Source organism: Patella vulgata, chromosome 2 (assembly GCF_932274485.2).
Source record: "Patella vulgata chromosome 2, xgPatVulg1.2, whole genome shotgun sequence".
Classification (NCBI taxonomy): Eukaryota; Metazoa; Mollusca; class Gastropoda; family Patellidae; genus Patella; species Patella vulgata.
The window spans coordinates 11,868,256-11,885,543 of record NC_065880.2 but is presented as its reverse complement, the minus strand read 5'-3'; the positions used below and the strand labels follow the sequence as shown (position 1 = coordinate 11,885,543).

The following is a 17,288-nucleotide window of genomic DNA, read 5'->3' as shown; positions in this document are numbered from 1 at the left end:
GATTTTTAGGTATTGTATATTGTTTATATTTATCAATGGTGTGGTTTTACAGGAAGAGATAGCCAAAATTGAACTGATCAGTAAATACATTCTGTATAAGTTATATATTTTTAAAGATAAAAATAATAATATATTTTTTTTTCGTGTGTATTTCAGATATCGTCATTCCAATTACAAGTGAAAATACTGATTCTGGAACCAAGGGTGAAAAGACGGTCGTTTCACGTGGTTGCAGTACAGAATACTAGCTTATACTTATTGTGCTTATTTATACTATAAATTACTTGAAATTACTTACAGTATCGTATTTATTCGCTTTATTCATGAATCTGTCCGTGATATCTTGCACACTCTCATTGGAATTGGTCAGAATTTTCAGGAATTTTCTCGCACCCACCACTACCAGAGAAAGTATTGAGCTAAAATTTCAAAGTTTATTCAATATTTCATTGCATATATACACATACTAGTTATAGAAACAATAAAAATGCTTTAAAATTTCATTATCTCTATAACCATAGACAGTTTATGCTGTCCATGCTATAACTTATAAATATTGAAAATGTGTTTTGGGTGCTTCTTCAAAAAAACATCATGGCTTGATAATAACTAGTGAATATTAGCTGAAACATCGCTCAGTTATAAACTGCTTAAATAACAAGAGTTATGCCCCTTTATTTTTGGTAAAATGTCCGACAACAAAAATATTGAAATCCCATCACTGGCTGAAACATCGCTCAGCTACAAACTTTTTAATTATATTCCAAAGAATTTTGTTCTGTGTATTCGTATTCTTACTCTCTCAAGATGGAGAATTTTGACTAATGCTGTCTGAGTGAACTGAGTCACCTGGGTTCTGGCTTTTAACACTATCCACTTTCAGCGCTTGCTACCCATTTCGGTTTTTGTGATGAGATCTGCACAGTTATTGATTGGCTCAAGACCAAAAGTATAGTGTTGATTGACACGTAAGAATGTTGTCTCCATCAACTAAGGACGTAAATATGGACTCGTGTGTGATTAGGGTTGTTAAATGGAATGAGAGGAAATTTTCTGAAAAACAAGCCTTGTTTCGTCTTGATTTGTCTACATTAATATTATATATATATATATGTGATTTATAATAATGAACAATAATTGTTGTATATAATGAATGTTATTGTGATTAGCTGTAGTGATATCTAAGGATCTAATTGATCGATTCGGTGCAAATCTGCGAACAAAATACAAAAAAATACCTAAAAAAAAAACAGTTGCTATTAAATACATGTAGCTTACACAAAGATGAAATTAAAAGGTTAATAATTAAAATTGAAAAATTTGATTTCCGAATATTGTTGAAGTACAATTATGTTGTTGATTTCTATTGTAGCTAGCATGACATTGTTGTGATGAAAACTTATTAACTCCATGTAGTTTTATTTGTTTTTATGTCTTTAAGCGCATTTAGTCTACGGAGTTGGAAATCGTAAACAATACTGAAATGCATGGACATGGATTTGACGTATTTTTAAACTTCTTTATTTTTACCTCATAATTTATTTAATGTTGACTCGGAAGAGAAAGAGTTCTTCCCAGTTTAGGATATTTTAATATTGATGTGCCATTTTGAGTTATAATTTCATGAAATTGTCATTCATTACATATGACGTATGGATTTAGCTGATTCATTGATATTAATTAATTAATTCATATGTATTTGTATTATTGTTGTTACTGGGACCAAGTAAATGAATTTAAAAAATTAAAAAGATATGACAGGGAAACAAACATATACATACATGTAGCAGTGTTAAAATATTTGTCTATACTGCAATTATTGCTCAGTATATATAGGCATACACATGTATATAACACTTGCAAATTGTCTACCAGATTCAAGCAAAGGGAAAAAAAGGAAAGAACATCAAATTTTGAAGTTTGTATTGGTCAGTGGATCAGAGTACAGGGCCCTGTTTCTCGAAATCTTAACTAAAGTTAAAATCCAATTCTAGTAGATACTTCAATCTAGTATTATCCAATCAAATTACTAAAATTTGGATTTTATCTTAGTTAAAATTTCGAGAAACAGGCCCCAGGATTGTTGTCAAATTTAATTTCCAAAAGTATAAATCATTGATCATAGTTAATTATAGTGCTTCATTTTTTAAAAACAATTTTATTGTAATAATCAAACTTCTAATGAAAATCAGATTTAACTTCAGTAATTTACAGAATCAGGGAAATTATAAACTTGGAAAATTTAATTTGAATTTCAGATTTTATATTTTCTTTTTATTTGAGAAATTTGGATATTTTTTATTTTAAAATGCCTGTGTTGATAATTGCAAATTGTGACCCCATTTGACAGGTCTTATTACGTATTCACCATGATAAAAAAAATATATATATTTAGTGGGAGAGTATCATAGAATAATAACATCTCTTCGTGCATCCTCTGTGACAGTATTTTAAACTAATCTAATTCATTCACAGAACACAGTTTTTTTAGGGAAACAATCTTTAGTTTGATTCTAAATGTAATTGTGCTTGATAACGATAAGAGTATACTTGTCAAATTGTTGTGCTTTTGTAATAAAAAAAACACTGATGGTTTCCCCATAAAATTGTGTTCTGTTAATCTGTTTCCCAGTCGCTCAATGCCACTTAAACGTTATTTCAAGTTATTTTCTTTACATCGATATAAAGAGAAAATCTGTACTAGGGTGTTCCGAATGAACGAACAGCGTTTTTAAAATACATGCCTTAGTTTAAGTTCTATTAATGAGGCCCCACGTTTTCTGAATGACATATTGTACATAAATTGATGTAATTAAATATTATATTTTATCTTGTGAAAACTACATTCGTGGTTCCTTTTAATCTGCTTGTCACTGTTATTTACAGAATTTAAAACATCATGTTCCTTTTCATTAGTATTATATATAATGTAAACATGACTAATATTTATATAATCTAAAGATGTATGTATGTATACAGTATGTCAGTCTGATTCAAACACAGATCCTATTTCGTTTCGTTTTTTATAGTTCAAAATTTCGTTTTACTTGTCATTACTACACTAGGATCTGGAAGAATTGTTATTACCACGGTTTGGTTAATGTGAGGGATTAGCCAATGAAACGATCCTTTACGGCGACTTCTTGGCGTGCCATGCACGGACCTGTTGGTAAATCACTAGAAACGTCAACGCTGATTGATTATTCAATGTCTGACGTCATAGGTTCAAAAGCCGCTCGTGTGACCCCTGACACGACCGTATAGTACAACCAGTCAGATCTTCATGTAGTGTAAGCCATCGAAAGTATAAAAATGAAACGAAGTATAGATCTATATTTTAATGAGATTGACAGTATGTGTGATTATCTTACCCAGTTGTAAAACAATAATATTAGCTTATTGTCCTTTGTGGTTGCACAGATTCATGTCATAAAGAATGTAATATGTATTGTGTGTAAAGGGCTAGTCAATGTACTAACAGGTAAATGACATGTAGCCTGTTAATGTCCTTATTGCTGTGTTATTAACATTATTTTTAAGGAGCCACCTCACATATTTGTGCTGGAATTTGTGTATACCCTGGAAAATCTTGAGTGACTCCTTTGAAGTGAAGCAAGTAACTTAGAACAAAAATAAAAACATCAGTTTAAAACATTTTAACCACACAACAATTCCTTTATATTATCAATATATGTTCTATTTGTCAGTTAAAATTGGAAATTTATTGACTAAAACATATTTGATTAGACAATTTCTGAGTCAAGGATAATATAATAAAGCTGATTTATCTATACTGTTGTGACTTTGAAAAGAGTTATTAAGTTTTGAAAAATACTGGTGTACATTTTGACCAAGAACAACAAATATTAGATTTCTTTATTATTTTACTGAATATATTTTGTGATTAATTAATTTTGTAACCGATGATAGGGTAACAAATATGATTTTATTTTTATTTTAACAAAGTGATATCTGTAGTTTATTAGCTGACTGACGATACTGTGAACAAGCCTAAAAGTACATTTTATTTTGAAATTGATTTATTTATAATACCAGTACTTAAAAAAAAAAAACGCTACGATAATGAGTTTTCATTATTCCCTATTTAATTTAATGCTGTCAGAACCTTAAAAAAATTTATTTATTCATTATGAAAAAGAATATATAGGTTTTATTTTTTTAATAGAAATGTGAACAATAAAAAGAATTTATAGGTTTTATTTTTTATTAGAAATATTAAAAAAAAAAGAATTGAGGCCATATTGTTATTGTCTGTGGGGTTATATGATTTCTTTTTTTGTTCTGACATTAATGATGTTATTGAGCCGAACAACAAATGAGCACCTAATATTATTTTCCATTTATTTGTACTGCCACATTATGTACGTGTAGCATTTTTTTCAAAATTATCTTGTATGTTACAGGTCACAGGATTTTCTATTTAAATTAATGTTATCTTGCACGATGAACTGTAGATGCCTAGGTATCACCAGTACTCTATAATTAATGTATTAAATACATTTTTATATGCCCATATTTAACATGGTTGTATGTTGATGTCACCTCTGTCTGTGCATTGATATGGGTTATCTAACTCATTAAGAGGAAGAAGCCATTGTAATTATTATTAAAGATGCATTATGTAAAAACCAAATCTTTCTATTGCAGGTCTATCTTTGGGCCTCAAATGTTATATAAATTATTAATTATACATTTATTCACATGACAAACCCATCGGATGGTCACAATTTTTATTAGATTAAAATGCGATTGCCATATAATAATATAAGTTAAAAATGAATAATCAATAATCAAGACTGTTGATTATGGTAGCAATGAATATTGAGATTACGCTATTCTTATGCAAAGTTACAACATTTATAACTTTGGTCAGAATAAAGTAGTTTTACTGAAATTTTCAATATATTCCTTTTTCATTATTTATTTTTAAGCTATGAACTCTTCATCTAAATCTTACATAATGCATCTTTAACTAATCTTTCTGAAATTTAAAGTAATTGTTGATCCTGTTGAAAGGAAGAACACTATTGATGTTCAGCAATTTTTGATATTAACTTCTGGAGTTATTCCCCATTGACACCTTGTTGGAACCTTAAAGACGTCAATTATAATCTGATCTTTTTAAAATTCCTATGTATTGTTTAGCTCATTACTACTCAAGAGCTGTTGTTTGGTGTATGTGTAGTTGCCTGGCAACCTATGGTTAATTAATTAACATACTATTTTTTTATAATGAACAGGTTATTTAGAAATTTTTGAAACTAGAATTTGGTCAGTACATTCGTGCATTATAAAGGCTGTTCAACAACCAAAAAAGTATTTGATATACCTGTTATGTTATGACAAATGCCTTTTCATTTTTCTTTGATGAAATTTATTGTAAATAGTAAGTGTATAATTTATGTAGTAAGTATTGTGGATGTAGGTACTTGCCAGTTATATTCCATGTCATATACTATGTCTTGTTGTACTGATACTGCTATATTGTTTTATAATCTGATAAAAAGTATGAATGTACCTTCATGATCTTTATCTCTCTCTCTATCTCTTGATTTCAAAATGTCTTCTTCATACAGAATAATTTACTTTTTCTACAGCTTTTGTGAATAAAAATTGAATTTGTTTGTATAAAGTGTTTTTTTTGTTTTTAGTATTGTCTGCAAGGAAAAGCGATACACCAGAGAGAGAGAAATGTGGTTTAACGTCCACTCGACACAAACTAGATCATTTTGGGACTAACATATGGTTTTAATTCTTCAATAATTCGCTTGCGCGTAGGGGTCTTTGGCAGTGGGAGGAAAACGGAGGACCCGGAGAAAACCCAAGCAGGTTATTGAAATAAAATTGAACCATGTGTTAGTCCCAAAATTGACAAGGAGTAGGGTCGCAACGTCATGGGTTTTCTCAGAGTCCTCCAGTTTTCTCCCATTGCTAAAAACCCCTACTCGCATGCAAATTATTGAAATAAAATTGAACAATGTGTTAGTCCTGAAATGATCAAGTTTGTATTAAGTGAACGTTAAACCCCATTTCTATCTCATCTTGGATTTGTGAAGTTCTATAAAAAGTCAAAGTATGTCGATCGATCGTTGTGCAATTATCCAAGAAACATGCATGCCAAGTCTTGTGTTGATTGGAATGAAATGAAATGGGGTTTAACATCCTACTTCATGTCGATTGTACTTGAACTGGCAGAACCATGGGCTTTTATTTTTGAGAATGTTTCGCCCAAGCTCAGCTTAGCTTTAGCTGAAAATGTTAATCATTGAACTCGTTAAGACATTCACCCAATGAACATCTACACCTAGTTTAAACATTGTGGTAACCTACCACACAAACTGTCTGGCAGAGGTCATTCTTGATTTCTGTGGTGGTACTGAACAACTCCAAAGCTGTTTTAGGTGGTACAGATTTCAGCTAATCTAGCTGAGCTGTGGTCTGGAAATTAGATAACTCTTGTCAGGGATACTTCACTGCTATAAATGTCTGGCAATTACACAGTTCTGTCAGGGGCACCCCACCACCAGACATGTCTGTCAAAGTGTTTTTGTAATATTTGAAGATGTAAGGTACACTGCTGTACAATTTTCATGTGGTACACTTGAGCTAATCTAGTCCAAGAATTCACGGCCAGAATCACATCCCTCACCGCCACACCCACCACCAGAAACCAGGCAGACTTACATTCTGATGATACCAGATATACGTGCATTGATAGGTTGAAACCTGGTCTATAATGAAAATATACACAAGGTTTCACCACTCTCACTCAATTAGAATCAGAGTTATACAGCTCCAAAGTCTTGACCAATCAAATCGTTTACTGCTCGGCTTACCCTGAGAAGAAAATGCTCATTATCGACCAGTTTCATTCATTAATTAGAACCAAAGTTATTATGTGCCAAAGCATCAACCAATCAAATTGTTTATCTCTTCTTACCCTAAGCAGAAAATGCTCATCTTCGAACTCCATCAAGGCATTGACCCAGAGAAAACCCACTAGGTTGGACAGGCGACCCTACTCCTTGTCACGTACAACCAGGAATCGAAAAAAACACGACAGTTGACTAAATGACAGACCTAATGATACAACACACATGTGCTAACTATTCGGCCATGCAACCCCCCTAAAGTTGTGAAGTCGTGTAAATGCAATATAGGTCAAAATTCACAAAAGATAATAAGAATGAATCTGATTCGGCCATCCAACATCCCCCCCACATAAATCATAGAAGTTTAGCTTTGTGGTTATAAAAAGTAATAACAATGGATCATAAATATGTCATAAAATCTTTTAATTCATTAACAACAACAGACTAAAATGTATGAAAATTAGTGTTAAATGTTGTGATAGTAAAAACATGTAAAAACAAACAGTAAAGAATGAAATTATTTGATGAATGCATACATAAGACTTTTAAACACACTATACTTTTACAGTTGCAGACTTGCTGCCTACTCATAGCTAAAAACCATTACATAGCCCCACCATCCTATTGATCAGAAAATATACAGCAATGGAAAAATTCAGAAACGGTACAAAGACTTAAAAAGCTTTGAAAAGGTTGTGAAACAAAATTTGTGCAACAATGTTTTTTCCAGCACAAGGTCAAGCAAGCGCATCAGTTTCAAAATAATCTCCACATTATTGGTGAGTGGCGAGACACCTTTCTATAAAGCAATTGTCTCAAGTCAATACTGAACTGTTTTAGCTCAAATGATTTTTTAAATTCTTTAGAAATTTAATAAAATCTGGTTTTAGTTTAATAAACGGAGAAATCAATAACATTTGTGTCCTATTTAATACACAAGAAGACCAGACATACTATTTTGATTGTTTATAAAATTTTGAGGCCGATTAGCCAACTCATTAAATCACATTGAAAGACATAATAAAATGTTTATACAAAAAATGAGGCTTTATTGAGAGATATGAAAAAATGCTCATAATTAATATTGAACATAATGGTTCAAAGCTCAATAAGTAACATTGCCTAGACACTAGAGAGAGAGAGAGGGATAGAGAGAGAGAGAAATGAGGTTTAACGCCCACTCCACACAAACTAGATCATTTTGGGACTAACATAGTTAGCAGTGGTAGGAATCAGAGGACCCGGAGAAAACCCACGAGGTTGGACAGGGGACCCTAATCCTTGAAAGGTCAGCTCAGGTCAACTGAACATAAACTGAAGAAAGATATTGCTAGACCTAACTGTGTGAATTTTAAAAACATAAAAATAAATGAAAAAGTTTGTTCAAATGATTGATTGATAATGAAAATTGTGATATGTAAACCAAGCCTTGAAATAATGATTTTAGTAGAACAAGACAAGTTGTAGCTGACATATATAAAGGGACATTTAATAGTTCAAAAATAGATAATGGAAAATGAATATATTAAAAATTTCATTCAAATTACGTTATTTTGAGTGAAGTTATCAATGGTTGTAGTTTTGATAAGATGTGTGCATTGATCGTAACCACTGTACTGGTCATTCGAATAAGCCTCGCTTCTCCATTTATAAGTTAAATGATTATATTGCTGAACCCTTCTAATCTACTTAAAATTGGAGTCATCCGATGGCATCAAGAGTTGATTATGGTCTTGTTTTGTTTATAAATGTCTAATTAATAGTTTCCGGCCTAAAGAAAGACCTGCAAAGGCAGATTTAGCTCTTACATAATGTATGTTTAACGTTCTGTTGTACATGTAGCAGTATTAAAAATACCAACAAAAACAAAATATTAAGACACATCTGTGTCCAACAGAGGAAAAGGGCGTGACGAAGTCTGAGTTTGTGCTTGGCAATGTATGAGCTAATTAATTAATTGATTTTGAGGCTTGCATAATATATATGAATACCAGTAAATAAAATTGCATAATAAAATTATCTAATAAAATAAAATGGCCACAGGATATAAATTAAAATTATATATCATAACATACATGTAAGGAGTGTATGTATATAATAACCTAATATATAATCTACTACTAGTATATCATCTCATAGAGTACAGGAGTTAATTATTCTGTATTGGAGAATTTCTCTTCCAGAGTTGTAACACCATAAGAATGCTATAACCACAACAAAATGCCAACACTGGTGACTAGATCCTATCATATCAAACATGCCTGGAAATACAATAAAATATGTAGATATACATATATTAATATCATCTAGCTGGCGGACAGGTGGACGGATAGACAGCTAAGCCCAGCAACCCCACGTCCCAATAATAAAAAGATGGGTTGGGGAAAATAAGACTATATTAAAACAAGGCAAAATTGCATGATGAGCAATAAAGGCATATATTCAAATATTAAAATCTGGAATCAAAATGACCAGACCTGTCTATTTTTTTTTTTTTTTTTTGTGGGATGCAACTTTGAAAACTTTATATCTGTAGATAAAGTCAGTGGTGGTATCATATGCTAACATTCCTATTTAACTCTTTAAACTACTCTATACAGAATGTTCAAGATACCTCATAATATGGCATTTATACAGACGGACAGATAAATGTCTCGACATGAGAAATGAAATGAAATGGGGTTTAACGTCCTACTGTTCTGCTCCTAACCTGGGCTAATGAAGACGGGCATACGCCATACAGTGTGCTATGAGGGAAATTTTGCCCGGGCAGCGGCGCTACGGCCTACTCTTATATCGAATTCCAACTGCCAAGGGATCTTTTACGTGCACGCCAATGTGTACACGGGACCTAGGTTTTTCGTCCCATCCTGCATCACTGACAAGGGGAAACCACGCTGGAAAATCTGAATGAACTCTCTCGGCCAATGCAGGGATCGATCACCCGACCTCCAGGCTAGTGAGCCAGCGTCTTACCCACTTAGCCATGTGATCCCCCGTCTCAACAAGAGAACTATATGATACACATGAATGAGAGTTGGAGAGAGATTGACACAAACTAGCTCATTTCAGGACTAACATTTGGTTCAATATTATTTCCATAATTAGATCGCTCACCACCAAACCCCACGTCGCTAATAAAGAACATTCACTATAACGAATAATAGTTACGATTTTATATTACCTGGTCTTAATCTTTCTGGGAATCTGGATAAATAAAAAGCTAATGCTACAATCCCCAGCATATATAACACAGCTACCTTTGGTATAAACATCTGTCAAAACAATATAATAAAATATGATAAGCACAAAACACACATAAGATGAACTGAGGTTACCTTCTCTCAGAGATTCAAGTCCAAACCATTGCTAAGTATTGCTTATTGTTATCAAGCATTATTTGCTTGATAACGATACCTGTAATTGTATTGAAACGTAGCATGTTAATAAAATTCCGAAGTAGTATATCCATATAAGTGTGTTAATTTTAGTATAATCTATTTCTATATGTCTTATAAGGATCATTTCTAAATATAGTTAAAAGTAATGGCAGATGTGATGCATGAGTCACAATTGGTCCAACCCTTTTCCAGAACATCTCATATCACTTTTCATTTACTTGGAAGTTTACATGACTTATAATGTAGCTCTGAAAGTTATGTTCATTTATTTGTTGTTTCAAATTTTTATTGCACCTATTTTTCAAATATGAAAACCAACAATTCATAAAATAAAGTAACATGTAGTTTGAGACAATTACCATAAGTTTATAGCAGGCTGTAATTTTTTCGGTGTCAAGTGATCGATAACAATGATAGATCAAGATAAATATGGTTCACTATATCAAATAAACGAAATAATTTCAGCAAACTTTTTGTTGGTTTCTATTCATAAACAAAGAAATATAAATGAACTATGCCATTCTAGTATAAGCACATGGAAGAAAAATCATTCTATCTATAAATATAGCACTACACAGTCCAAGGTATGGCAGTGCAGTCACAAATGAAATGAAATGGGGGTTTAACCTTCTACTTTTTTGTGCCGACTGGGCTAATGAAGATGGGCATACACCATACAGTATGCTATGAGGAAAATTTTGCCTGGGCAGCGGCATTACAGACTACACTTATATCGAATTCTAACTGTCAAGGGCTGTTTTATATGCAGGGGAAACCATGCTGGAATATTCAGAAATTTCTGAAGTCTGTATCACTACAGGCCCGGGACTGTACAACACAGTGGACAATTACGGCTATCCCCTGGATCCATTCACTTAATCTTTTATGTACGGTGGTTTATGATTTCTGCGTATTGTGTCTCTTCCGTAGATTTGTTTTGTGGAATTGTGTGTGGTGCAGTCTCCCTGCACTTACTATTATAATTCGGTTAAATTATTCGGTGTTCCAGTAATTATTCTGAACAAATTTACCGTATAACAATAAATATAACAGTGATTATTCCCACCTGAACTATTGTTGCTGAAAATCCATTATTTAAATAGATCCAATGTACTGATGGAACAACTCCGCAAGCTGCTAATGCAGTAAATATCAATATCCTCATTCTAAACCAGCGTTTGGATGAAAAATCTTGAAATCGTTGAAGAAACAAAGTACTGACAGTAAGTAAACATATTAACAATATATATACATCTCTCCATATCTAAAAAATAAAACAAATTAAAAACTATTTTTTTTTTTATATCACCTAACATTATTTTTCACTTTCTTAAAATATTTGAATAGATAGCGCGTACATGTTGCATCATAAGGTCTGTCACTGAATTAACTGGTCGTCTGTCCAACCTTGTGGGTTTTTTCAGGTCCTTCGGTTTCCTCCCTATGTGCAAGCGAATTATTGAAATAAAACAGAACCATATGTTAATCCTGAAATGACCTAGTTTGTGTCGAGTGGATGTTAAACCCATTTCTCTCTTTCTATCAATCTGTTGTCTTGTTTTTTTTCAAAGATTTTCTGTACCCGAGAAACTAACATTAGAAATAAAATATAGACATAGCGACAAGCTATATGGTGCATTCCTCAGTCAGATCCCTTGGCAGTTGGAATCCGATATAAGAGTAGACTGTAGTGCCACTGTCCTGGAAAAATTTCCATCATAGCACACGTAACTGTATGGCATATGCCCGTCTTCATTAGCCCAGTTCGGAGCAGAACAGTAGGACGTTAAACCCCATTTCCTTTCATTCCATTTCAGTTAAAAAAGAGAAGAGTAGATGAAAACCATACTTACTGTCATACAATAAAATGCATAATAAACTGCAGGTATGTAACATCCTATAACACCTATAGATATACCACCCATATCCACACCTAACCACCATTCACACGATCTCTCCGAATGACAACCAAATAAATGATAACCAGTTGAACACAACATACAATACTGTCAAATAAAATTCAATTTATCATTTGTTATAGTATATACTGCAGACTATAAAGTTAAAGACAGGTTTCTAGGCAACTAAACATATGTGACCTGTGATAGCAAAATCAGTTGGTAGTCGAAAGTCTTTTACGATATATATATATACTTGTTACATTAGGATAAAATATCTTTTTAATGATATAACACCAAAGGTAAAAATTTAGATTTTGACAAATTTTGTGACTTCAAACTCATTTTGCTGTCACAGGTCACATAATTTGAGAACAGTTCAGATCTTTTGACATATTTTTGTAACACTCTAGATCAGTGTTTCTCAACAGGTGTGCCGCAAGATCATCCTAAGCCTAAGTGTGCCACAGAATTTTGAGCGGCACACTAAGAAAATATGAAAAACCACATGATCCCAATTGAGTATTCACTGGTGTCTACTGATAAGTTCATAGATGTGTTTTTCTTTTTTTAGTTCGAGTCATTCTATGTGTCTATGACTAGTCTCTGTCTACGGTTATATGCCATCTGACTTATCATATTTCTATTTTGCAAAATTCATTTAGCCAGGTGTGCTGCTATGTTTTCATGTGTTCCAAAGTGTGCCGTTGGCAAAAAAAAGGCTGAGAACCACTGCTCTAGATGCAGTAGGCTAATCGCTGTCAATAACAATTATGATAAAATAAGAGAAACCTTTTCATTTACAGTAATTTTAGGTTTAATTAATAATAGACAAACAATTTACCTGAAAGCACAACAAACCAAATGACATTATGAAATAATCTGCCATTACTCCATTAATATTAGGAATAGTAACAACTATATCATACAGCATTATAGTCAGGAATATGAAGAATCCAATCAAATGTGACCAAATATTAATAGTTTCATTACTCCACACAAACAAACTGTAAATAGTAAGATTATTATTAAATTAATTCATTGATGTATATCAAGTCCTTAGGTCAAAGTGTGGGGTTGGATGGCTGAATGGTTAGCATGTGGGTGCCACTATTAAGTTCACTCATTGATGTATATCAAGTCCTTAGGTCAAATGGGGAGTTGGATGGCTGAATGGTTAGCATGTGCACGTTGTATCATAAGGCCTGTCATTGTGTCGGCTGGCTTGGGTTTGATTCCCCGGTTGTATGTGACAAGGTCGAGTAGTGTCGCCTGTCCAATCTCGTGGGTTTTCTCCGGGTCCCCTGATTTCCTCCCACTGGTAGCTAAAAACCCCTACGCGCAAGCGAATTATTGAAATAAAATTGAACCATGTGTTAGTCCCAAAATGACCTAGTTTGTGTCGAGTGGATGTTAAACCCTATCTCTCTCCTTAAGGCCAAAGGGCAATAACAAAATCAAATGTGCAGGATTTACCATTTATCTTCAGTAATTTGAATGTGTGCATTTTATTTTTGTTAAATCAATTTGGGAGAAAGGCATATAAGTCAGATATGGGAGTACATTCAGAGTTAAGGTTCTTTTATTGTATATGCTAGTAGCATTATACAGAATTCAATAAAATGGGGTGGGGGTGGGGTACACTTTCCTGAATGCATCTGAATTTGAATTTGATTGAAATCCTTACAAAACAAAACAAATGTCCTCATTTCACCAACTGTTAAATGTTAAAAAATAAAGTAGTTTCTCTACTCGGATGCAGTAGTCAAGACAGTGACTAGCTCTATAACTCTATTTCCCTCGAAAGAGAAACACTAAATAGTTGTTTACTTTTTAATATATAACTTATTATCTATTGAGAATAAAATTTAGTTAAATGGAAGATAAATTGTAATGAGAATAAATTTAGATTTTTTTTACCTTTTTATACACAAATTAAATGGAAGATAAACTCTGTAACCATGTAAAATATATGGATTACCACTTAGAAATGGTGGTATTTCTTTATAATGATATAAACTTATACAATTTTTATGTTGCACTTGTTTTATAAAGTTGATAGGCTCCTCCTCTATAAATACACTGGTATCGTTATAAAATGGCCGTACAATTGGTCTGACCTTAACAGACTGAGTGTTTTCTGCCGTCAACATTGTAATTCTCTTTTAAAATTCTGAAAATATAACATAAACAATAATCAAATATTTTTTGCAACAATGATATGAAATGAAATGGGCTTTAACATACCATAAAGTGTGCTATGAAATGCTTATACGACATTTAGAAATTGAACATATAACATAAAAACAAATTTATATGGAAAACAATCACTGAGTTATTTCACACTACGTTTCAACATTTATTCGTACCATTCAAACAAATGTAGGTTGAACAATGATATGAAAAGTAATATATGTATATACATATTGATGCAGTTAGCATAAGTATACCATATATATAATCATTTGTGATTAACTCTTACACATGATTGACAGATTAATCTAGTAATCTACGCTATCAAATAGGGGGTTCAGATAAGCTAAAAAAAAAAAAAAAAAATAGTAAACTAAATGTTTAAAAATTTAGTATCAGTCCTTTGGTTTCCAAATTCTAAATCTAATGTACAGACGGGGGTTGGATGGTCGAATGGTTAGCGTGTGCATGTTGCATTATCAGGTTTGCATTGAATCAACTGGCACGGTTTCGATTTCCCGGTTGTACGTGACAAGGAGTAGGGTTGCCTGTCCAACCTTGTGGGTTTTCTCCCGGTCCTCCCACTGCTAAAGACCCCTACGCGCAAGTGAATTATTGCAATAAAACTGAACCATGTGTTAGTCCCAAAATGACCTAGCTTGTGTCGAGTGGACGTTAAACCCCATTTCTATCTATCTCTCACATACTATCAAATAGAAAAATCTTTTGTAATACACTATGAACTCTGATTGGAAAGACAACTCTTTGAAATATAAGATTGACAAAGTTTGAATTTAAGAGAGAGAGAGAGAGAGAGAAATGGGGTTTAACGTCCACTCGACACAAACTAGGTCATTTCGGGACTAACATATGATACAATTTTATTTCAATAATTCGCTTGCGTGTAGGGGTTTATAGCAGTGGGAGGAAACTGGAGGACCCAGAGAAAACCCACGAGGTTGGACAGGCGACCCTACTCCTTGTCACGTACAACTGGGGATTCGAAACCACGCCAGTTGACTCAATGACAGGCTTTACGATACAGCACGCACGAGCTAACCATTCGGCCATCCAACCCCCCCCCCTTGAATTTAATAAGATTCATTTTTATTATCTCTTGGGAATTTTGACCTATATTGCATTTACAAGTATTCACAGACTGGATAATCTGCTCTAAATGACGTCAGACTGGTTCCTACGTCACTGCGCTATTCTGACTTCAATATATGCAAGTCAGAAAAGGAGTGATGTAGGAGCGAGTCTGACGTATTAGAGCAGGTTATCCAGTCTAGGGTAGTGGTGTGATATCTATATGCACTAGCTATCAAATCAACAATGGGCATGCCCTCTGGCATTCCTGATAACCAACAATGTGTAAACATATGATGTCTTGACAAAACTAGTAATCAAGACCGGTTGTATTACATCTTTCCTGTAAATCATTTTTCTTTTTCATTTTGAGTGAAGCCTGTATTATTACACAACAACTTTTGGTCTTGGAAGGAATTATCAGTGAGCAGAAATTCGCCCATGTATCTGTCATCACTCGTCACGTCAGTCAGTTATATAGAGGGATGATTCGTGTTTTCCTTTGGCGTTCGTTACTTCCGATTCAGGAAACCTGTATTACTCAGCTATCGTAGCAATGATCTCTGAACTGTGTTAAACTTATATTTGTAACATGTTTAATTAGTTCCATCACATATGTGATAATGACTGACACCAATATTGTCCTTTAAGACTGGCCACCGGATCTATTCACTTGATTTGATATTTGTTGTTTATTTCTTGCAATGTCCGTGTAGTTTGTCTTGTCTGTAGATTGTCATCAGTTTTGTTTTGTGTAGTGACTACATTCCTTTATTAAGTATCGGGGGATCACGTGGCTATGTGGGTAAGACACTGGCTCGCTAGCCTGGAGGTCGGGTGTTCGATTCCTGCATTGGCCGAGAAAGTTCATTCAGATTTTCCGGCGTGGTTTCCCCTTGTCAGTGATGCAGGATGGAGGGCCTGACAAGGACAGCTGTCTAGTCGTTTGGATGGGACGATAAACCGAGGTCCCATGTACAATTGGCGTGCACGTAAAAGATCCCTTGGCAGTTGGAATTCGATATAAGAGTAGGCCGTAGCGCCGCTGCCCGAGCAAAATTTCCCTCATAGCACACTGTATGGCGTATGCCCGTCTTCATTAGCCCAGGTTAGGAGCAGAACAGTAGGACGTTAAACCCCATTTCATTTCATTTCATTTATTAAATATCGGCATATCGTCAAGTTTCGCGCTAAACGACAAATCTGATATGTTGTTTTCTAGTGAGAAGTTGGTGTTTGAAATTTTCACTCTGTTTTTATCTCTGTGAGTTATCTCCGGTTTCCCTCCACCACTAAAGAACCCTACGTCCTAGTTACTTTAGTAACGTAAATTGTATCAGAACAGAGCCTATAGACACTATAGTACAATTTACATACTAAAGTAACTACCTACGTACTGGTCAGTACGTGCAATCAAATTGTTGAAATAAAATTGAAGGATATATTAGTCATGAAATGACCTAGTTTGTGTCGAGTGGACGTTAAACCCCATTTGTTTCTCTAGATCTATAAAATTTTAACATCACAATGCCATATTGCACCGGTATTAAATTAATTTCGTTTGGTCGGAATTTGGTGTCTTCCATTTTAAACTATAAATTTGGAAAAAACGTCATTAGCAAAGCGGTCTTTGATGTTTTTTTATATGCTACAAAACTTACCCATACGAACCATTCAATTCTTATAACATAATGATGCCAAATAAGCCAAAATATACATTTTGGACGTTGTCAAGGATAACAGAAAACAACAATATCGGCAATTCTCGAATTTTAGAAAACCGTATTTTAATTCGTTTCGTTTTAAGATACAGG

The 17,288-nt window shown here is 33.5% G+C and overlaps 2 protein-coding genes across 5 annotated transcripts in view; one reads left to right on the top strand and one right to left on the bottom strand.

The window, feature by feature from the left end:
• The window catches only part of LOC126809701 (palmitoyltransferase ZDHHC14), a 32,372-nt gene extending 26,725 nt beyond the window's left edge, over positions 1–5,647 (top strand). For all 3 annotated transcript variants that reach the window (XM_050534435.2, XM_050534434.2, XM_050534436.2), the window contains one exon: positions 157–5,647. In XM_050534435.2, coding sequence (XP_050390392.2) covers positions 157–248 — 92 coding nt within the window. In that variant the 3' untranslated portion in view covers positions 249–5,647. The remainder of the gene's footprint in view (positions 1–156) is intronic.
• Positions 5,648–7,305: 1,658 nt separating this feature from the next.
• LOC126809727 (progestin and adipoQ receptor family member 3) lies at positions 7,306–17,271 on the bottom strand. 2 transcript variants are annotated; one of them, XM_050534479.2, is made up of 7 exons: positions 17,136–17,271; positions 14,113–14,365; positions 13,037–13,199; positions 12,148–12,300; positions 11,361–11,558; positions 10,078–10,168; positions 7,306–9,154 (listed from the first exon to the last, which is right to left on the bottom strand). In XM_050534479.2, the coding sequence occupies exons 2-7, from the start codon at positions 14,343–14,345 to the stop codon at positions 9,027–9,029; spliced, it is 966 nt and encodes a 321-aa protein (XP_050390436.1). In that variant the 5' UTR covers positions 14,346–14,365; positions 17,136–17,271; the 3' UTR covers positions 7,306–9,026. The 2 variants fall into 2 exon arrangements, with proteins under 2 accessions (XP_050390436.1, XP_050390437.1); XM_050534480.2 differs by having other exon boundaries at positions 17,146–17,234.
• Between the last annotated feature and the right edge of the window lie 17 nt (positions 17,272–17,288).